The following is a 24192-nucleotide window of genomic DNA, read 5'->3' as shown; positions in this document are numbered from 1 at the left end:
ACTGTTTATATTGTTGTCTGAGTGTTTAGTCTATGTCTAGTTCTTATCTAGAGTGTTTATACTGTTTATATTGTTTTGTTTTTTCAATTATTCTATTTTTATTTATTGCATTGCCTGTTTGCACCGTGGGTCAGAGAGGACTGAAATTTCGTCTGTGCTGTATGTCAAGCATGTATAGCATATTTGACAATAAAGTTGACTTGACTTGACTTAAGCTGGTAAATAATATATTTTTTTCCTTTACTAAATTCTAACAGAAAATGAGAGCGCCCAAAAAGGAAACCATATTTAGAACAAACCTGGTACTCGGCTTTCTCTTGAAATGTTTTCTTTCATTTTGCCTTCATCAGGGTAGTAAAACTCGCTTTCGCTGTGAACACTGTCGTTATCGCTATCCATGCTGTAAAATTAACGCTATTATACGACAGTATAATAGCATTAATTTTACACAGTGGTGTAGTGGTTAGTGCTGTCGCCTCACAGCAAGAAGGTCCGGGTTCGAGCCCCGTGGCCGGCGAGGGCCTTTCTGTGTGGAGTTTGCATGTTCTCCCCATGTCCGCGTGGGTTTCCTCCGGGTGCTCCAGTTTCCCCCACAGTCCAAAGACATGCAGGTTAGGTTAACTGGTGACTCTAAATTGACCGTAGGTGTGAATGTGAGTGTGAATGGTTGTCTGTGTCTATGTGTCAGCCCTGTGATGACCTGGCGACTTGTCCAGGGTGTACCTCGCCTTTCGCCCGTAGTCAGCTGGGATAGGCGACCCTGCACAGGATAAGCGGTTATGAAAAATGGATGGATGTCCTTCCTGCCACAGCCCTCCCATTTCTGGGCTTGGAAAAAAAACATTCACACCTATGGACAATTTAGAGTAGTCAGTTAACTTAACTGCATGTCTTTGGACTGTGGGGAAAACCGGCGCACCCAGAGGAAACCTATACAGACACAGGGAGAACATGCAAACTCCACACAGAAAGGCCCTCGTCAACCACTGGGCTCAAACCCAGAACCTTCTTGCTGTGAGGTGACAGTTGACAGCTGTGAGGCTAATACACCACCATGCCGCCCAACCAGCATGTCTATTATTCCTAATCTTAAAAAAAAAACCATCTTTTCAATTAGCTTTTTGATAGAGATATTTGTTTCAATTGTTCTTGAAACTGGTACAGACACTCCTGATTGCTGCTTGTTTTCATTAGCCAAATCCTTGAGATTTATCCTCACTCACCCATTCTGCTCTCTGCTTAATGAAGGTTACTTTGACCAGTAATGTCTTTCTTCTTTCATAAGACTATGGATGATGTAATGGTACATAATGTCTCTCTTCTTTCATGAAGTAGTGCAGGGCTCGACATTAACGCTTGTCCGCGACAAGTGATACTTTATGTCGGACAAGTTCATCATCTCAGTTACTTGTCCAATCGGACAAGTGTTAAAATACGCCGATATTCGGGTTACATATCAAATTTATCAGTTTATTCACATGATTTCCGAAGCATCTCACTCGACATATTGTTTTGATGAATCGCCGGATGTTTCTCTTTGGAAAGAGTGATGTGCGCATGCACAATATTCCACTTGCAAAACCGGCCAATACCGCTTCGTGTATTTGAGCTGAAAAGTAAACGGTCGTTTATTATTGGTTTAATCGTGTCATACACGTGGATTTGTTGGCGGGATCATTATTCAACTGTATATTTACATTGAGTGTGTGGTAATTTCCAAATCTTTGAATTGTTGTTGATGGTGTTCATTATATAGCCGAGCGTGTGTGGCGGGGTGTGCTGGGCTTGGAATGTGCGCCTGCATGCGTGTGGATTGACAGGGAGTGAGGTAGGAGTGGGGAAAGTTATCTATGAAATACCAAGCTGTCAAATGGCTGCTAATTAGGTTACCGGCTGTATTAATTAACTGATTAGTAATGGGAGTTTAGGGATTTGAAACATAGGGCTCTATAATTTAGATATAATTATGGATTATTTGAAATTATCTTTTTTTTTTTTTTACCATTAAATACCAGACAGGAGCCACACTGAATAATTAGACAACAACAATTAATCAGTGAAGGATATATGTTCAAAGTTAATAATTTAAAAATGAAAATATATATAATTTAAATTTTCTGGTTTTCAATTTCTCATAAATTAATGATTGATGGAGTCCAATTTTTTTCTGCAGTGAATAGATTGTGTTAAAGTAATTCTGGTGAAATTATTTCTTTATTGTGAGTCAATAGAGGTGTGGAGGTTTTCATAACAAGATATATTATCTTGTCATTTGATAACTAGATTTCAGTGTATAATAATCAGTGATTTACAGTATTAGTCAATTTTGTTATCAGTTGTTTTTATTTGTAGCATTGTTGTTATTTGTTTCTCTTGTCCAAACTAGTGATATCTCATCAAGTCATAAATTTTATGATAATGTTACTTTTGTTACTGAACTGCAGAGTACTGATTTGTGTGTATATAATGGTTAGTGTTTCTGGATCTCATAGTATAGTTATTTTGTTCTTAAAATTTTATGTTCATAATTTCTACTCTACTGGAATATATTGCTTCTGAACTTCAGCATAATATTTGGTGAATTATGGTGTCAATCAGTCTGTTTTACTATATTTTTGAACTTTTGCCTCAGTATATTAAGTATTGATTACTTTTGATTCATAGATATTATGCATATGTTGTGAATTCAGAAACAAATGCAATAAAGATTGTTGGGTTACAAATAGTTTATTTGTGTGGGGGGGGGTTCGCAAATATTTCTTTGGACAAGTCAGCTTCACATTCGGACAAGTAAATTTCCTTTCAGCTTGCCCGACAGGACAAGTGGTTTCAAAAGTTAATGTAGAGCCCTGTAGTGTAGCTTAAACCAGTAATGTAATGCTTCACCACTGTGCTCTATATAAAATCTGGAGAGCTCATACCCCATTCCCCACTGGAGAGACAAGTGAAGCCATCTGGCCGCCATCTTACCACTTCCATCGCGTGTATTTGGCTCACGTGTTAAACTGTCGTATCGATCAAACTTTCCCCAAGAAAAGTATCTCCTGACTTTTTTCCTTTCATTACCTCCTCTTACAACCCTAATTCCAAAAAAGTTGGGACAAAGTACAAATTGTAAATAAAAACGCAATGCAATAATATGGAAGTTTCAAAATTCTATATTTTATTCAGAATAGAACATAGATGGCACATCAAATGTTTAAACTGAGAAAATGTATCATTTAAAGAGAAAAATTAGGTGATTTTAAATTTCATGACAACAACACATCTCAAAAAAGTTGGGACAAGGCCATGTTTACCACTGTGAGACATCCCCTTTTCTCTTTACAACAGTCTGTAAACGTCTGGGGACTGAGGAGACAAGTTGCTCAAGTTTAGGGATAGGAATGTTAACCCATTCTTGTCTAATGTAGGATTCTAGTTGCTCAACTGTCTTAGGTCTTTTTTGTCGTATCTTCCGTTTTATGATGCGCCAAATGTTTTCTATGGGTGAAAGATCTGGACTGCAGGCTGGCCAGTTCAGTACCCGGACCCTTCTTCTACGCAGCCATGATGCTGTAATTGATGCAGTATGTGGTTTGGCATTGTCATGTTGGAAAATGCAAGGCCTTCCCTGAAAGAGACGTCGTCTGGATGGGAGCATATGTTGCTCTAGAACCTGGATATACCTTTCAGCATTGATGGTGTCTTTCCAGATGTGTAAGCTGCCCATGCCACACGCACTAATGCAACCCCATACCATCAGAGATGCAGGCTTCTGAACTGAGCGCTGATAACAACTTGGGTCGTCCTTCTCCTCTTTAGTCCGAATAACATTGCGTCCCTGATTTCCATAAAGAACTTCAAATTTTGATTCGTCTGACCACAAAACAGTTTTCCACTTTGCCACAGTCCATTTTAAATGAGCCTTGGCCCAGAGAAGACGTCTGTGCTTCTGGATCATGTTTAGATACGGCTTCTTCTTTGAACTATAGAGTTTTAGCTGGCAACGGCGGATGGCACGGTGAATTGTGTTCATAGATAATGTTCTCTGGAAATATTCCTGAGCCCATTTTGTGATTTCCAATACAGAAGCATGCCTGTATGTGATGCAGTACCGTCTAAGGGCCCGAAGATCACGGGCACCCAGTACGGTTTTCCGGCCTTGACCCTTACGCACAGAGATTCTTCCAGATTCTCTGAATCTTTTGATGATATTATGCACTGTAGATGATGATATGTTCAAACTCTTTGCAATTTTACACTGTCAAACTCCTTTCTGATATTGCTCCACTATTTGTCGGCGCAGAATTAGGGGGATTGGTGATCCTCTTCCCATCTTTACTTCTGAGAGCCGCTGCCACTCCAAGATGCTCTTTTTATACCCAGTCATGTTAATGACCTATTGCCAATTGACCTAATGAGTTGCAATTTGGTCCTCCAGCTGTTCCTTTTTTGTACCTTTAACTTTTCCAGCCTCTTATTGCCCCTGTCCCAACTTTTTTGAGATGTGTTGCTGTCATGAAATTTCAAATGAGCCAATATTTGGCATGAAATTTCAAAATGTCTCACTTTCGACATTTGATATGTTGTCTATGTTCTACTGTGAATACAATATCAGTTTTTGAGATTTGTAAATTATTGCATTCTGTTTTTATTTACAATTTGTACTTTGTCTCAACTTTACCCACATTCCTTACATATCTTTATAGCGCTCCCCTTCACTGTTATTGTACCCTCCTCTTTCCAGTCCATTCTGATCACTTTTGAACGGCTCTTTTACTACTATAATTATTTCAATGGAGATTATTTCAGTTTTTCTCTTATACAGTGTATCTTTCTCTTCCATATAGTTCTTCTCCCTTTCTATCTATCTATCTATCTATCTATCTATCTATCTATCTATACTACCATTCAAAAGGTTGGGGTCACTTTGAAATGTCCTTATTTTTGAAAGAAAAGCACTGTTCTTTTCAATGAAGATCACTTTAAACTAATCAGAAATCCACTCTATACATTGCTAATGTGGTAAATGACTATTCTAGCTGCAAATGTGTGGTTTTTGGTGCAATATCTCCATAGGTGTATAGAGGCCCATTTCCAGCAACTCTCGGTCCAGTGTTCTAATGGTACAATGTGTTTGCTCATTGCCTCAGAAGGCTAATGGATGATTAGAAAACCCTTGTACAATCATGTTAGCACAGCTGAAAACAGTTGAGCTCTTTAGAGAAGCTATAAAACTGACCTTCCTTTGAGCAGATTGAGTTTCTGGAGCATCACATTTGTGGGGTCGATTAAATGCTCAAAATGGCCAGAAAAATGTCTTGACTATATTTTCTATTCATTTTACAACTTATGGTGGTAAATAAAAGTGTGACTTTTCATGGAAAACACAAAATTGTCTGGGTGACCCCAAACTTTTGAACAGTAATCTATCTATCTATCTATCATACCAACACAAAGATTGTACAATACTTTGTTTCTGTTTAGGACAGTTGTCGAAACAGGATTATTTCCTCATGTTATTTGCCATTTTCACGTCATTCTCACAGTCGTGTCTTAACAGTATTTATTGGTCACATAATTCACTGTCACAATATTCATGTAGCTTCCAACCAATATGACCAATAAATACTGTTAAGACATGACTGTGAGAATGACGTGAAAATGGCAAATAACATGAGGAAATAATCCTGTTTCGACAACTGTCCTAAACAGAAACAAAGTATTGTACAGTCTTTGTGTTGGTATGATAGATAGATAGATAGATAGATAGATAGATAGATAGATAGATAGATAGATAGATAGATAGATAAAAGAACTATATGGAAGAGAAAGATACACCTATAAGAGAAAAACTTTAATAATCTCCATTGAAATAATTATAGCAGTAAAAGAGCCATTCAAAAAATGACCAGACTGGACTGGAAAAGGAAAAAAAAAAACATAACAGTGAAAGGGAGCGCTATAAAGATATGTAAGGAATGTGGGTAAAGTGGAGAAAATAAGGGGAGGTAATGAAAGGGGAAAAAAGTCAGGAGATACTTTTCTTGGGGCAAGTTTGATCGGATATGACGGTTTAACACCAAAGTTAAATACACATGATGGGAGTGGTAAGATGGCAGCCAGATGGTTTCAGGCCATGAGCTCTCCAGATGTTATATAGAGCTCAGTGTTCATCACCCATTTACGTTATATATACATAACTTAGCTTTGTCAATTAAATCATCATTCAGTCACATAACTACAACACACTCTTGAATGTGAATATATACTCATGTTTGTCCTACAATAAACTGAAAAACATCTCTGAGCAGCTGTGTCTGTATCAGTGACTGTTTGCTCCAGAATCAATCCATGAGGCAAAATCTCAGGTGGCAGAGGCCTACATTCCTAGATCATACTTCGTCAATTCAACCTCCTTTGGTACAGACAGATCAAAACCTAACAGTTACTCTAAGATAATTAAATAGGACTCCATAACTCCAATTTATTGAATTCTTTTGTAAAATATCTGTTAAATCAAAGTGTAATTTATCTTATATATTTATTTACAACAGAATAAAAACAGACTTTTTATATTATTTTATTAACTTCTGTTTGCCAAGTTTTGGAGATATTAATATACTTTTCTTTCTTTTGTTTATTTCGAAGCATTGTAACAATCAGCAGTAGTAGCAGAAGTCCTCTCAGACAAATGGTAATTTACAGCACAGTAACACTACCTACACAAAGTGTTGTGCAATAGCTAATAATTTGGAGTAATCACCCTCCAGCTTGCGTAAATGTGTAGGTATGGGAGCTTTAATCCTTGTTCCTGTTGGGTTCCCATTTTCTTCGATCAAAACAACATTATTTGAATCAAACCTAGGTGACATTCTTGGTCCAGGCATCTTGTGACCCACAATCAGTGCTTTCTTTTTCTGTCCTTTAATAGCCAACAGGACAGTGTCGCCCACTTTGCCCACTCCATTCTTGGTGTATACATGAATGACTCTAGGAGGACGGTGATAGGGGGTGTTTCCAAGACTGCTGTTGTCGACAACCCGTACTCTCGTCAGCTTCTGAAGAGCTGCCGCAACTGCTGAAACACTGAACAAATGGTATGATGGTATTGGGAAACATTCTGATTCACGTCACAACCATGACAAATCAAAAAGGAAGAGCATCTTCAAGCCCTGTCCATATGTATGTAGGCATTTTTGAAAACATGGTTTTTACAGCTCCATTTAAAAAAAAATTAAAAATGAACAGTGTTTCTGAAAAGATCTCCATCCACATGAAAACACAAAAGTGATTTGAAACTACTGACATATGCATGCAAGCCAGTTAGATGGCGATAGTATGTCAGACTTTCTGTAGCTGTGAATATGTCCAATTTGTCTTCATTGTTATGTGTAGCATTGAGGAATGAAGAATTTGTGCTTCGGTGCACGTTATCACAAAGTGATTTGACGTTAAAAACGTGTACTGAGTAGCAGAAAAGGTGAAATGCAGAAAAAAAAAAAAACACCAACATGGTCAAAAGCTCCTTCATTCCTCTTCAGTAACTGATTTATCCTGGTCAGAGAAGCAGGTGGTCAAATGTTCGAAAATGGGGAAATAATAAAACACAAGGATTCATATGTCCAACAGGATGAGCTGGAACTACTTCTTAAAGGAACAGTCCACCGTACTTCCATAATGAAATATGCTCTTATCTGAATTGAGACGAGCTGCTCCGTACCTCTCCAAGCTTTGCGCGACCTCCCAGTCAGTCAGACGCAGTCAGACGCGCTGTCACTCCTGTTAGCAATGTAGCTAGGCTCAGCATGGCCAATGGTATTTTTTGGGGCTGTAGTTAGATGCGACCAAACTCTTCCGCGTTTTTCCTGTTTACATAGGTTTATATGACCAGTGATATGAAACAAGTTCAGTTACACAAATTGAAACGTAGCGATTTTCTATGCTATGGAAAGTCCGCACTATAATGACAGGCGTACTCTGCGCGCTTCGGCAGCGCATTGATACGGAGCTCAGATATCAATGCGCTGCCGAAGCGCGCAGAAGGTGTTAGTACGCCTGTCATTATAGTGCGGACTTTCCATAGCATAGAAAATCGCTACGTTTCAATTTGTGTAACTGAACTTGTTTCATATCACTGGTCATATAAACCTATGTAAACAGGAAAAACACGGAAGAGTTTGGTCGCATCTAACTACAGCCCCCAAAAATATCATTGGCCATGCTGAGCCTAGCTACATTGCTAACAGGAGTGACAGCGCATCTGACTGACTGGGAGGTCGCGCAAAGCTCGGAGAGGTACGGAGCAGCTCGTCTCAATTCAGATAAGAGCATATTTCATTATGGAAGTACGGTGGACTGTTCCTTTAAAGCTAGACAGCCTTTCAATTTCATAAAATCGGTGAAATTTACAATAGTTCCCACTGAAATTCAGTCATTGTGACATGTTTATTTCTGTAACATTTAAAAAAAAAAACAAATCGGGCCATTCTGTGGCTGGGAAGTTATTTAATTTGAGGGGATTCCCTAGCAAATAATGTGCATGAAATCGCTCGCTTCATGCAGTCAAGCAGACAGAGGAAGTCCGTGTACGCAGGTTTACCTTCTTCTTTTTCTTCTTCTTCTGGGTTTTATGGCAGCTGGCATCCACAGTGTTGCATTGCCACCATCTACAGGTTTACCTTGACTGTGCACTGACCGTTACATCATTCTGTCGCTAAATGAACAGCTGATAACACCGAGGTGCTCACTGTCCACCGATATTTATTAGTTTGGTCCTGCGTTTCCTTTCCTTCGCAACATAACATCTTTTCTTCTCACTTTCCGTTACTGTAGTCGGTCTTTCACATTTCATTCGCACACTCACATCCTCCATTTTTCTCTCATGTTTCAAATTTGTATCCCACAACGCCTTGTGCGAACAGGGAAAGCCCACCATGTGATGCATGATGTAGTATCTTGAATTGGGTCATGGTGAAGCAGGAAAAAATAGCAGAGAATTTAAGGCCACGTGGCCTTAAATTCATTAATTGTTCTATTTAAAAACCTAACGAAATTGGAAATCTGTGATTCAAATTCAGTAGCTTTCAGTCCATTAAACAAAAATAACTGGGTGTCGGGGAAAATTCTTTTTATGACCTAAACTTGAAGAATCTGAAAGGCAGTCTACCTTTAAATGTTACACTTGGGCTTGATCCAAAATCTCATTTTGCAGTAGAGATTACAGCACCTGAGCAATGGATTTAGAAGCAGTACAGCACATATCATATTCAGGTGCCTCCACATGAGGGTGTAACAATAAAACAAATTACCTGGGGTGGGTTCCCCAAAAGCAGAAGAAGGAACCTTTATTTGTAACATGCACACTTCATCTCATTATCTCTAGCCGCTTTATCCTGTTCTACAGGGTCGCAGGCAAGCTGGAGCCTATCCCAGCTGACTCCGGGCGAAAGGCGGGGTACACCCTGGACAAGTCGCCAGGTCATCACAGGGCCGACACATATGGCCCTTTTCCACTACCCTTTTTCAGCTCACTTCAGCCCGACACGGCTCGCGTTTCGACTACCTCAGAGCAGCACGACTCAGCTCGCTTCAGCCCTGCTTAGCACCCAAAACTCGCACGGTTTTGGAGTGGGGCTGAAGCGAGCCAAACCGAGCCGAGTGGGGCTAGGGGCATGAGGGGACACTCCCCTGTGCACTGATTGGTGAGGAGGAGTGTCCTCACATGCCCACACACGCCCCGCGAGCACGCTGGGATCTGTAAACACCGTAAACCCGGAAGAAGAATAATTACGAGAATTTCTGAAGCGTTATGCGCTTCGCCTCATCTATACGCTCTTGCCAGTATCTGTTGGCGTTGTCGGTGACAACAAGCCACAGCACCAAGACCAGCAACACTAACGACTCCATGTCCTCCATGTTTATTGTTTACTATCCGGGTCGTGAGACTACCGCTTAAAAGATCACTGATGTCACTGTTTGCGCCGCCTAACGACATCACGTGACGTCCACCCACTTTCGCTAACTCCACCCAATGTGTCCACCCACTTCCAGCCAGCACGGTTCAGCGCGGTTGTAGTCGAAATGCAACTCCAACAGCCCCACTCAGCTCGACTCAGCACAGCACGGCTCAGCCCAACTCAGCCGCGTTGGTAGTGGAAAAGCGGCATTTGACACAGACAACCATTCACACTCACATTCACACCTACGGTCAATTTAGAGTCACCAGTTAACCTAACCTGCATGTCTTTGGACTGTGGGGGAAACCGGAGCACCCGGAGGAAACCCACACGGACACGGGGAGAACATGCAAACTCCACACAGAAAGGCCCTCGCCGGCCGCTGGACTCGAACCCAGAACCTTCTTGCTGTGAGGCGACTGTGCTAACTACTACACCGCCATGCCACCCTGCTAAGAGCATCTTAAGATGAGAGAGAGAGAGAGTGTTCATTGTGCTGCCTGTTGTACCACTTAACGATGCTCTTTGTATTGTGATGCTTTTGGGAAACTTAGGCCAGATCAGTTGAGTCCCAGCACATTTGTAATATGCACAACCCCACAACAGGCATGTGCAGGTTGGTGTCGTGACAGCACTGTATTCAAAAACAAAACTCCCATCCACACGGAAACAATGACGATGAAGTTTTGACATTTCTCCAGCTTGGATGGTGGTTGAAGAAGATTTTTAGTCACCAAAACCACAGTTTTCATGTGGATAGGATGCCAAAATGAAGGGGAAAAATCTGTTCTCAAAAATATCTGCATATGTGTGGACAGGGTCTAGATCCCAAACAGCCTCCTGGATTACAGATTCATGGCAGACATAAAACTAATATCTGTTACCTGAAAGCCCTGTAGTGTATTGTCGATAATGTCTTTGGAAGTGCCACTGATGAAAAGGCCATAGTGCTCTGTTAAAAGAAGCATGTCAAAATAAAGGCATTACATTTCTATCAGCTTTCTTTTATGACTTTTTGTCCATATATATATACTCATCCCTGCTAGTTAACAACGTTAACATACAGAATGCTTAAAAAAATAGTCCACGTTACCATAAATAAGCTAAATACCCTTTTATGCGTTCATCACCTTACCTTCAACGAGAACCAGCCATGCCAATAGAACTACTTCCGGCTGCATTCACCCATATTTCCGTATTTCAAAATAAAAGTTCGATGTAAACCTATGTTTTGAGGTACAAAATGTATATAATAACTTAAAAAAAATTCAATGTATTTTTTGATAAATAGGTCAAAATACATTCTAAAGTCCTTATTAAAACTCTCACTTTGTCATGTATAAAACCTCCATCTAGTTGTTTTTTATATTAAAAAAAAATACAGGGAACATGGCACATACTGTTGTTTCTTCGTGAAACTACCATTTTAAAATAAACTAGGCCTGGTTGTTTTTGTGTTCATCTCTATTTGGCTGCAGTTTACTGATTTATTGATAAAATAAGCTCTGAGTTATGACTGTGGTCAAGCCATCCACGCTTGGGTTTTGTTAGTGCGCGTATATACCCGAATTCACGGTAAAGGATCGCGCAACCCTCAGAAATCACTAATCTGGAGATCTCATAGGCTCGTCAGAGTGACGCCATCTGGCCGCCATCTTACCACTCTCATCGCTTATGTGTTAAATTGTCTATGTGATCAAACTTGCCCCAAGAAAAGTATCCATCCATCCATCCATTATCTGTAGCCGCTTTATCCTTCTACAGGGTCGCAGGCAAGCTGGAGCCTATCCCAGCTGACTATGGGCGAAAGGCGGGGTACACCCTGGACAAGTCGCCAGGTCATCACAGGGCTGACACATAGACACAGACAACCATTCACACTCACATTCACACCTACGGTCAATTTAGAGTCACCAGTTAACCTAACCTGCATGTCTTTGGACTGTGGGGGAAACCGGAGCACCCGGAGGAAACCCACGCAGACAGCATGCAAACTCCGCACAGAAAAGCCCCCGTCGGCCACGGGGCTCAAACCCAGGACCTTCTTGCTGTGAGGCAACAGTGCTAACCACTACACCACCGTGCCGCCCCCAAGAAAAGTATCTCCTGACTTCCCGCCCCCTTTCATTACCTCCTCTTATTTTCTCAGCTTTACCCACATTACTTACATATCTTTATCGTGCTCCCTTTCACTGTTATTGTTTTTTTCCTTTTCCAGTCTCTGATCATTTTTTGAACAGCTCTTTTATGACTATAATTATTTTTAGGGAGATTATTTCAGGTTTTTCTCTGTTGTATAGTTTATCTATCTATCTATCTATCTATCTATCTATCTATCTATCTATCTATCTATCTATCTATCTATCTATCTATCCATCCATCCATCCATCCATCCATCCATCCAAACACAAAGGCTGTACAATACTTCCTTTCTCTTTAGGACAGTTATTGAAACAGGATTCTGTTTCAATAACTGTCATGTTATTTGCCATTTTCACTTCATTCTCACAGTCATGTCTTAACAGTATTTCTTGGTCATATTGGTTGCAAGCTGTATGAATATTGTGACAATGAATTATGTGACCAGTAAATACTGTTAAGACATGACTGTGAGAATGAAGTGAAAATGGCAAATAACATGAGAAAATAATCCTGTTTCAACAACTGTCCTAAAGAGAAAGGAAGCATTGTACAGTCTTTGTGTAGGTTAATAGATAGATAGATAGATAGATAGATAGATAGATAGATAGATAGATAGATAGATAGATAGATAGATAGATAGATAGATAGATAGATATCAAATAAATAAATGAATGAATGAATGAAATATGAAAGAGAAAGATACAGTGTATATGAGAAAACTGAAATAATCTCCATTGAAATAATTATAATTATAAAGCAGCGGCTACAATTATCGACAGTCCATAATTATCGACACCTTTTCAGAGTTACCAATAAAAAACAATTTTACAAAGGTGAGTTTCAGTTCAGCAGTTATTATTGGTTAATTAAGCAACCAGAAGACCCCCCTCGCCCTTTGATCTTGTCATCTGATGACACAGCTTGTTACCCGAGATGGAATTTTTTCAGGACGATCAGCAATTTGAGGAAAACCCGGACATTATCATCGCAGGTAAGCACGGTGGAAAGATCATGGACATGTTTTTACTGACCAAATTCACCGATATTTCATGATATCCTTGTCGAAACCTATTTTATTTCTTACTCTTTCATTTGACAGTCACCATTTTGTATCTAAATGCGCGTTTGAGAAGTCACGTGAGGTGTCGATAATAGGGATCACTTTCAGTGGTGTCCACCATTATCAACACCCTGTAGAATTAAGTGACATTTACAACTGTTATATATCAATCTTTGTGTAACATTGTTGAAGTAGATGAAGTACTTTTAAAAAAATAAAAGTGCTGTGATTTATAATAATTTTTTTCTGATTCATAACAGAATGGAATGCTTATAGAGTATTTGGAATCCTATTGTAATAAATCGAATTAGACCAGAATTAAATTCCTAGCATATAAAAAATGACATGCTTGAAATATTCAGATTCCTCCTATAGGGGAGGAGGTAGAGGTAACCCAGCGCAAGTAAGCAGCCGTCCGCTCCTGCAGCCATGATGGCGCTTGTCACACTGGGGGTGAAGCAGCGACCACGGGAAGAGGGGGGAGGAATACGAGAGAGCCTAACAGCAGTGACCTCCGGGGGGAATTGTTTACCCAGCAACAGCCTTGGCCAAGGCCAGTGCTGTCTAAGGGAGCCGAAAGCAGATAAGATTGGGCTTGTTTGGGTCGAGCAGACGCATTCCTTTACACGACTACTGTGATTGTCCATACTGGCCTCTCAAATCCATTTTCCTCTGCAAAGCCAAAAGCTTTCTCCATGATGTTATCCATGTTGCAGTTCAAGTTCTGAATAGCCACAGTCTGAGTGCCGACAGCTCTGCCCACCGCTTCAATCATGTTGGGCGGCTTTATGGGGCTTTGAACAGCTGTCACCATTTTCTGATTTCCTCGATAAACCAGGGCAATGCCTAATCCGATCAGCAAAAGTCCTGTAATCATGGTTCCGAATAGGTAGATGTCTTCAATGTCCTCCACAGAAAGAACCGCCAGGCACACGACCCGCCACTGCGCCCACGCATCCATCGTGTAGCCAGCTGCAAACGTTCCAGCAGGACAGGCTGGTTCCCCCGAACCCAGGCTTCTCGTTGAGAAGATTGTGTCAATTGCATGAAGAGGCCAGTTTATCAATTCCATGGTTTTTAGTTTGGAGAGCAGTGCGGAGAGAGTCTCTCAAAAGTATAGGCACTAGACAGACGAGACAGCAGAAGCAGAAGCAGGAAAGATAAGGGAAGGGAGAGACAGAGAATGCGACCGTCTTCCGTGAGAGCACGGAGAAGAAGCTCTATGTGTCAGCCCTGTGATGATATAGAAACACATAGATGCCTCTTGCCCATAGTCAGCTGGGATAGGCTCCAGCTTACCTATGATCCTGTACAAGATAAGTGGCTACAGATGATGGATGGATGATATTGCATTTCAGTGACTTTATATATGGGTAGTTGTTTCTCATAATTGTCTGGCATCAACTAAAGAAGAACCTGCCTAACAATCAGTAGTGCCATTTTGGGGCAATTTTACTGTACTATTTTCAAGTAAATAAAAATTAGCTCCATTTCAGCAGCTGTCTCTCAGAAATTTTCCCAAAATGTTTGAATAACTCTACTGCCATGTGAAAAAGCATCTGTGTGAGTGTCACCAGTGCAATTTTGGGGAAATTTACTGTACCATTGTAAGGCAAATTCACATTACTTTCCTTTGTATGAATGGTTATCACATCTCATTCATCTCATTATCTCTAGCCGCTTTATCCTGTTCTACAGGGTCGCAGGCAAGCTGGAGCCTATCCCAGCTGACTACAGGCGAGAGGCGGGGTACACCCTGGACAAGTCGCCAGGTCATCACAGGGCTGACACATAGACACAGACAACCATTCACACTCACATTCACACCTACGGTCAATTTAGAGTCACCAGTTAACCTAACCTGCATGTCTTTGGACTGTGGGGGAAACCGGAGCACCCGGAGGAAACCCACGTGGACACGGGGAGAACATGTAAACTCCGCACAGAAAGGCCCTCGCCGGCCACGGGACTCGAACCCGGACCTTCTTGCTGTGAGGCGACAGCGCTAACCACTACACCACCATGCCGCCCCATGAATGGTTATATATAACCAAATACAGAGGCTACATTTCAGTAGCGGTTTCTCTGAATTTTCCCATAATATAGGAATAAATAAGTCTCCTGCCATGTAAAAGAGCATCTCCCTGCCTGAGTGTCACCAATGCAATTTTGAGGCAATTAAAAAAACAAATTTAACAAAAAAAACCCAACTACATTTCACCAACTTAAAAAGACTGCTCTGAATTGTGTCTTTACCAACTTAAAAAGACTGCTCTGAATTGTGTCTTTACCCTATTCCTGTTATCTCTGGCTTACGCAGAAGGTTTTATGTTGCCAAATGGCATCGTAACCATACTTATCTCCGTACATTAAAGCAAACCTCAGTCAATGGCTCTCCCCCTTCCCTTTCTATAGGGCTATGGAACTGTCAGTCTGCTGTGAACAAAGCAGATTTTATTGCTGCCTATATTAATCATTTAGCACTGGACATCTTGGCTCTCACTGAGACCTGGATTAAACCTGAAAACAATGCTACCTCAGCTGCACTTTCAATAAACTATACATTTTCCCATACCTCTCGTCCTTTTGGACGAGGGGGTGGGACTGGTTTGTTAATTTCCAATGTATGGAAATACAATCAACTTGTACCCTCAGTTAAATACAGTTTTTTTTAATACCATGCCATTCTGGTGACTGCTCCAGTCAAAATAAACTTGATTGTCATCTATCGTCCTCCAGGTCAAATGGGTGATTTTCTAGATGAACTAGACACACTGCTCTCTTCCATCCCAGAACATGACTGCCCCATGCTTGTCCTTGGCGATATGAATATACATTTAGACAATCCAAGCTCTACAGAATTCCTGTCATTAATGCACTCATTTGAGCTACAGCAGGTTCCCAGTCCTCCAACTCATGAAGCTGGCAAAGAGCTTGATCTTGTTTTTGCCCGAAATTGTGCCATAGATACCCTCACTGTTACTCCTTTACACCTTTCTGACCACTATTTTGTTCAGTTCAGGGTGAGCCTACCAGAACCAACCTCTGCCCCAACCCCTAGGGTTTCCTTTCGCCGCAACCTCCGCAATCTGTCTCCAACACACTTTTCCTCTCTTGTAGAGTCTGCTCTTCCACCATCTAGCACATTTTCCTCATTAGAGGTAAATGATGCCACTGAGGCCTTGTGCTCTACACTGAGCTCTTTTCTGGATAGGCTGTGTCCCCTATCCACCAGACCTGCTCGATCCTCCCAGTCCCACCCTTGGCTTGATGATTCCCTCCGGTCACTGCTTATCAACCTCAGAGCTGCTGAGAGAAAATGGCACAAAACGAAAGGTCCTTCTGACTTGAATACATTCCAGTCGCTGCTATCATCCTTTTCATCCAGCATCACTGCTGCAAAAAAGGCTTTCTACATTGACAAAATTCAGAATGCCACTGACACATGGAAACTATTCTCCACCTTCAAAACTCTACTAAACCCGCCACTGCCACCACCCATTACCAATCTGACAGCAGATAATTTTGCTTCATTTTTTGTTGACAAAGTGGCCACCATCAGCAGCCAGTTTACTGAATCGCCCACTAACCCAATATGCAGAAGTCTTACTGCATCTTTTTCTTCATTTACTCCTCTTACTGATAGCGATGTGTCCAAACTCTTTGCATGTAGCCGTCCTACTACATGTCTACTGGACCCTATCCCAACCAATCTCCTGCTATCCATAGCTCCCGTTGTTATACCAGCAATCACACATGTGATTAATGCTTCATTGACATCAGGAATATTTCCTACTGAATTTAAACAGGCTCAGGTAATACCATTACTCAAAAAACCTTCTCTTGCTCCCATTCAAGTGGAGAACTATCGGCCGGTCTCTTTCCTCTCTTTCCTTTCTAAGATCATTGAAAGGGCAGTTTTCAAACAGGTCACAGAATTCCCTTTCCAAAACAACCTCCTTGACTCCAACCAATCTGGTTTTAAAAGTGGCCACTCCATTGAAACGGCTTTGTTGTCTGTGACTGAAGCCCTAAAAGAAGCCAGGGCGGCTATGAAGTCCTCGGTACTCATCCTGCTTGACCTATCAGCAGCATTCGACACAGTAAATCACAGAATCCTATTAAATATACTCACAAATATGGGCATCACAGGTAAAGCACACTCCTGGATTGAATCCTATCTCACAGAGAGGTCATTCAAAGTGTCCTGGTTAGGGCACAGATCTGAACTGCACCTCTGTCACAGGGGTGCCCCAAGGATCAGTGCTGGGGCCCCTCCTGTTTGCCATATATACCACCTCATTGAGCCAGATCATCCACTCACATGGCTTATCATATCACTGCTATGCTGATGATACCCAGCTCTATCTTTCATTCCCACCTGACGATCATATGGTCTCAGCGCGAATCTCAGATTGTCTCTCTGTTAGGACTAGGACTGTTTCGGCCTCTAGAGGCCGCTGTTATTTCCTTTTCATGTCATGTTTATTTTGGCCTCTAGAGGCCGCCACTGTTCCTGTGTTTTGTGTTTTTGTTAATTGCCTGTTTGTCCTGATTATCTTCACCTGTGTCCTTAATTAGTTTGTGTATTTATACCCCTGAGTTCAGTCCTCTTGTCACGGAGTCTTTGTGCTGTTATGTTTATCTCCAGTTTCCTCTGTACTGTGTTCTTTGTTTTGCACTTTGCTTTGCTTTTGGATTATACTCTTTGGTTTTTTTTTTTGTCTTTTGTTTTGCCCTGTATATAGTGTATATAGTATAAATAAACCTTTTGATTCTTTTTCTACTTCCGCCTCACGCCTCTGCATTTGAGTCATCCCCCTGGTGGCCTAGTGGGGGTTTGCTGGATTATCACACCAACGAACCAGGTTCGAATCCCAGCAAAACCCTAACAGAAAGACTCCGTCATGACCGACTCAGCAGAGGCTACTTCAACTGTCTACCCGGCCAACCTTCAGGGAATTATGGCAGCTTTGACACGCTTCGGAGCGACCATGGATGCTCATGGATGTACGCTCACCAGCCAACGTGAGGCCCTTGCTCGCCACGAGGAACTGCTTCAGCAAATCGGGAAAACCCTGGCACAGCTGACATCTCTGCCTGCATCTCCTGATCCAGCTCCCGCTCCTGCTCCTGTGCCTCCTGCCATGCTGCCTTCTTCACCTCGCGAACCCAGCCTTCCTGCACCACAGAGGTACGATGGCAAGCACAGTGAGTGCCGAGAGTTCCTTACCCAGTGTCAACTCACCTTTGAGCTTCAGCCTACCACCTACACTACGGATCGCCGCAAGATTGCCTTTGTGATAACCTTATTAGCTGGTAAGGCGCGAGCCTGGGCTACTGCTATCTGGCAAAGACAGGGACCTGAGTGCCTTGATTTCCAGCTGTTTTCTGAAGAGATGCTTCGGGTCTTCGATCAGGCGGACATCAGTACCGACGCAGCCCGAAAGCTCATGTCCATCCGGCAAGGAGGAAGCGTCGCAGATTACGCCATCTTGTTCTGAACGCTCGCAGCAGTAAGTGGATGGAACGAGACTGCCCTGGTGTCAGCCTTCCACCATGGTCTGTCTGACCCCATCAAGGATGGTCTGGCCTCTATTGGATGCCCAAGTGACCTCGAAACCCTCATCTCACATGCTATTCATCTGGACAACAGGATGAGAGAACGCCACCAAGCCTTGAGCCCCCCCAGCCTCCCTACCTCTACCTGGAAACCGTCCACCTCCTTCAGTGACTGTCCAGAACCCATGCAAGTGGGTCGTACTCGCCTCTCCACATCTGAGAGGGAGCGCAGAAGGAGGGACAAGTGCTGCATCTACTGTGGCAAGCCTGGTCACTTCCGAGCATCATGTCCTGAACTCTTGGGAAAAGGACCGCCCCGTCCAGCCGAGGGAGGGTTGTGACGGGGCCTACCCTCTCTCCCGGACTCCCTGGCCAAGGAATCTACATCCCGGTCTCCATCTCCTGGGGTGAGTCTGTCCACTCTTGTCAAGCTTTGTTAGACTCAGGGGCGGCTGGGAACTTTATGGATATTCACTTCGCCCAAAGCATCAATATTTCTACTGCACCTCTTGAAGTCCCACTGTCTGTGTCTGCCCTCGATGGCCAAGCGTTAGGTGATGGAAGAGTCACCCAAGTTACTTCTCCAGTCTTCCTCCAGTCTCAAGGTCACAAGGAAGAAATATCCCTGCACCTGATTCCTTCACCTGAGTTCCCAGTTATTCTAGGCCTTCCTTGGCTTACTCGCCACAACCCTCGCATAGACTGGGTAACAAGCCAGGTTGTGGAATGGGGCCCTGCATGCCATGCCTCTTGTCTGCTCTCTAGCTCTCCTGTGTCTCCTGCCGAGCCCCCTGATCTCACCGAGTTATCTCAAGTTCCCACAGAGTACTGGGATCTCAAGGAGGTATTCAGCAAGAGCAGGGCCGCTGTCCTTCCTCCGCACCGGGCCTACGACTGTGCCATCGACTTGCTCCCTGGGACTACCCCTCCTCGTGGCAGACTGTTTTCCCTCTCTCAGCCAGAACGCAAGGCCATGGAGGAATACCTCAAAGATGCCCTGGTCTCTGGGTTCATTCGACCCTCCACCTCACCTGCTGGAGCCGGCTTCTTCTTTGTCGGCAAGAAGGATGGGGGCTCCGACCATGCATTGACTACAGGGGCCTGAACAAGATCACTGTGCGCAACCGTTATCCCCTTCCGCTGATGTCCACTGCTTTCGACCTGCTCCAAGGCTCCACCGTCTTCACCAAGTTGGACCTACGGAACGCATACCACCTCATCCGTATCCGACAGGGAGACGAGTGGAAGACTGCCTTTAACACCCCGTCTGGGCACTACGAATACCAGGTGATGCCCTTCGGACTCACCAACGCACCAGCTGTTTTTCAGGCCCTAATCAACGACGTCTTAAGGGACATGATTAACCTGTACGTTTTTGTCTACCTCGACGACATCCTTATCTTTTCCAAGACCGTGCAGGAGCACCGCCACCATGTCCGCCAGGTTCTCCAGAGGCTGCTACAGAACAATCTGTTCGCCAAGGCCCAGAAATGCGAATTTCATGTTCCCGAGGTCTCCTTTCTGGGATTTATTGTACGGACAGGCCAACTCCAAATGGACCCTGCCAAGACCCTGGCCGTCTGGGATTGGCCTACTCCCAAGTCCGTTAAGGAGGTTCAGCGGTTCTTAGGATTCGCTAACTTCTACCGCAAGTTCATCAGGAACTTCAGTTCTGTAGCAGCACCCATGTCAGACCTCACCAAAAGGACAGGTGGATCTTATGTCTGGTCTCCTCAGGTGGAAAAGGCGTTCAAAGACCTCAAGGACCGCTTCTGCACGGCACCCATTCTGGTCCTCCCGGACACCTCCCAACCATTCATCGTGGAGGTGGACGCCTCGGACAGTGGTGTCAGCGTGGTGCTCTCTCAACGTTCAGAAGGAAAGCTGCACCCCTGCGCTTACTTCTCCCACCGCCTAAGTCCTGCGGAGTCCCGGTACGATGTGGGGGATCGAGAACTGCTAGCGGTCAAACTGGCCCTTGAGGAGTGGAGGCACTGGCTGGAGGGAGCGCAACATCCATTCCTGGTTTGGACTGACCACAAGAACCTGGAGTACCTCCAGCAAGCCAAGAGACTGAACCCTCGACAGGCTAGGTGGGCCCTGTTTTTCAGTCGGTTTGACTTCACCCTCTCGTACCGCCCCGGCTCCAAGAACACCAAACCTGACGCACTGTCCAGGCTGTTCTCTGCCACTAACAGGGAGAATGAAGTTGGGCCTATTATCCTGGTGTCCCGGATTGTGGCCCCTGTCCGCTGGGGTATTGAGGAGGCTGTTCGACGAGCCCAACGCCAGGACCCCGGTCCTGGGACGGGGCCACCGGGCCTCTTGTATGTCCCACATCAAGCCCGGGCCAAGGTTCTCCAGTGGGGTCACTCTTCCCCTCTCACCGCCCACCCGGGAGCTCGGAGGACCCTGGACTTCCTGAAAAGACGCTTCTGGTGGCCTAACATGGAGAAGGAAGTAAGGTCATTTGTCCTGTTCTGTGAGGTTTGCACCAGAACGTAGAACCCACGACAGCGTCCCCAGGGTCTCCTGCATCCTCTGACCATTCCCCGGCGTCCCTGGTCCCACGTGGCAGTCGACTTCATCACGGGTCTCCCTGAGTCACAAGGTAACACGGTTATTTTGGTCATAGTTGACAGATTCTCCAAGGCCTGCCGCTTCATACCACTGTGCAAACTCCCCTCTGCTCTTGAAACAGCTAAACTTATGTTCAATCATGTCTTCCGAGTCTTTGGTCTTCCACAGGACATCGTCTCAGACCGAGGGCCCCAGTTCTCCTCCCGAGTGTGGCACGGGTTCTGCAAGGTCACTGGAGCCACTGCCAGCCTCTCCTCTGGGTTTCACCCACAGTCCAATGGTCAGACGGAGAGGCTCAACCAGGACCTGGAAACCACCCTGCGAGGCCTGGCTATGGATAACCCGACATCGTGGAGCACCTGGCTGCCATGGGCGGAGTACGCCCACAACACCCTGCAGTCATCGGCCACCAAGCTGTCGCCATTCCAGTGCCAATTCGGGTTCCAGCCACCTCTGTTCCCAGACCAGGAGGAGGACGCGGGGGTGCCCTCGGTCAACTAATATGTGAGACGGTGTCGCAAGACCTGGAGCAAGGTCAGGAAGACCCTCATACAGACCTCCAGAACCAACCAGACTCAGGCCAACCGCCATAGAAGACCTGCACACACTTTCTGCCCTGGGCAGCGGGTTTGGCTGTCCACTAAGGACCTTCCGCTGCGGGTGGAGAACCGCAAGCTTGCTCCTCGCTACATTGGCCCCTTCAAGGTGGTGAGCAGGGTGAACCCTGTCTCCTACCGGCTCCAGTTGCCCCGGACTCTGAGGATCAACCCCACTTTCCATGTTTCCCTGTTGCGGCCCGTACTGACGTCTACGTATGCCCCTGCCCCTAGGAACCCCCCCCCCCCCCCCCCGCATCTTCCAGGGGCAGACTGTGTTCACTGTGCATCGCCTGCTTGACTCCCGCCAGGTCCGCAGCGGGTTGCAATATCTGGTGGACTGGGAGGGCTATGGTCCTGAGGAGCGCTGCTGGGTTCCTGCTCGGGATGTCCTTGATAAAGAACTATGTCGGGACTTCCATTCGGCCCATCCGGATCGCCCTGGGAACGTCAGGAGACGCTCCTAGAGGGGGGGGGGTCCTGTTAGGACTAGGACTGTTTTGGCCTCTAGAGGCCGCTGTTATTTCCTTTTCATGTCATGTTTATTTTGGCCTCTAGAGGCCGCCACTGTTCCTGTGTTTTGTGTTTTTGTTAATTGCCTGTTTGTCCTGATTATCTTCACCTGTGTCCTTAATTAGTTTGTGTATTTATACCCCTGAGTTCAGTCCTCTTGTCACGGAGTCTTTGTGCTGTTATGTTTATCTCCAGTTTCCTCTGTACTGTGTTCTTTGTTTTGCACTTTGCTTTGCTTTTGGATTATACTCTTTGGTTTTTTTTTTTGTCTTTTGTTTTGCCCTGTATATAGTGTATATAGTATAAATAAACCTTTTGATTCTTTTTCTACTTCCGCCTCACGCCTCTGCATTTGAGTCATCCCCCTGGTGGCCTAGTGGGGGTTTGCTGGATTATCACACCAACGAACCAGGTTCGAATCCCAGCAAAACCCTAACACTCTCTGATATATCTGCATGGATGAAAGACCATCATCTCCAGTTAAACCTCTCAAAAACTGAAATACTGGTCTTCCCTGCTAAGCCAACCATACATCATAACATCTGTATCAAGACTGACTCCTTAGCTCTTGCTCCTACTAAAGTAGCAAGGAACTTGGGTGTCATGATTGATGATCAGCTGCCCTTCAAAGATCATGTTGCCTCTGTAGCCCAGTCTTACCGCTTTGCATTATTTAATATAAGGAAGATTAGACCATATTTAACCCAACAGGCCACCCAACTGCTGGTGCAGACAATGGCCATCTCCTGCCATGACTACTGCAATGCCCTTCTAACAGGCCTCCCAGCCTGTGTAGTGAAGCCACTTCAGATGGTCCACAATGCAGCAGCGCGCCTGGTCTTCAATCAGCCCAAAAGGGCACATGTGACCCCTCTGCTAATTGAATTACATTGGTTAACCCTGGCTGCACGTATCAAATTCAAATCATTAATGCTAGCCTACAAAGTGCTTAATGGGTCTGCACCTATTTACTTGAGTGCTCTAATAAAGGCTAAGGTTACTCTTTCTCAACTCCAGATATCAAAAGAACGCCATTTGACAGTTCCAGCACCGCGCACAAAACAATCCAGACTCTTTTCATGTGTCGTCCCGCACTGGTGGAATGATCTACCGAGCGCTACCAGAGCAGGGGCGTCCCTGTCTGTCTTCAAGAAACTCTTGAAGACTCAGCTCTTCAGAGAACACCTCCTGTCCTGCACTTAGACTTTACACCTCCCCTCCTCTCTACTGAACTCATCTTGCACTTGATTCCACTTTTGGACTCACACTCTAAAGCTCCCTTTAGTGATATTTCTTTTAAGACTTCTTTTATGTATCTTGATTGTTAATTTTCTTTTTGTAAGTCGCTTTGGATAAAAGCGTCTGCTAAATGAATAAATGTAAATGTAATGTAAATGAATTTTCTCATAATGCATGAATAACTCTGCTGCAACATGGGAGAGTATCTGCATGAACATGGGCAGGGTCAACAAGGTGGCTGGGGATGGCACAGGCCACCCCTAGAATCTAAGTGGCCACCCCAAGTGCCCACCCATGAATCATAGATCATAGGTCATTGATAGGTCACTGGTGTTGTCAGTATTATTAATTTATCTATAAGTAGAATTGTTTTCTTAAACTAACGTTTTATAGTGCTTTGATGTTGGCTAAATTATTCCATTTTCCATAACCACTTATCCTGTGCAGGGTCGCGGGCAAGCTGGAGCTTGTCCCAGCTGACTATGGGCGAAAGGCAGGGTACACCCTGGACAAGTCGCCAGATCATCGCAGGGCTGACACAGAGACAAGCAACCATTCA

The 24192-nt window shown here is 44.2% G+C and overlaps 1 protein-coding gene across 2 annotated transcripts; it reads right to left on the bottom strand.

Moving 5' to 3' along the window:
- Positions 1-6549: 6549 nt before the first annotated feature.
- Positions 6550-11129, bottom strand: mrpl14 (mitochondrial ribosomal protein L14). 2 transcript variants are annotated; one of them, XM_060924641.1, is made up of 3 exons: positions 11077-11129; positions 10826-10893; positions 6550-7071 (listed from the first exon to the last, which is right to left on the bottom strand). In XM_060924641.1, the coding sequence occupies exons 2-3, from the start codon at positions 10885-10887 to the stop codon at positions 6705-6707; spliced, it is 429 nt and encodes a 142-aa protein (XP_060780624.1). In that variant the 5' UTR covers positions 10888-10893; positions 11077-11129; the 3' UTR covers positions 6550-6704. The 2 variants fall into 2 exon arrangements, with proteins under 2 accessions (XP_060780624.1, XP_060780625.1); XM_060924642.1 differs by having other exon boundaries at positions 11053-11078.
- Between the last annotated feature and the right edge of the window lie 13063 nt (positions 11130-24192).

The sequence above is a fragment of the Neoarius graeffei genome, chromosome 7 (genome assembly GCF_027579695.1).
Source record: "Neoarius graeffei isolate fNeoGra1 chromosome 7, fNeoGra1.pri, whole genome shotgun sequence".
NCBI classification, from domain to species: Eukaryota; Metazoa; Chordata; class Actinopteri; order Siluriformes; family Ariidae; genus Neoarius; species Neoarius graeffei.
This window is presented reverse-complemented; position numbering and strand designations above follow the sequence as displayed.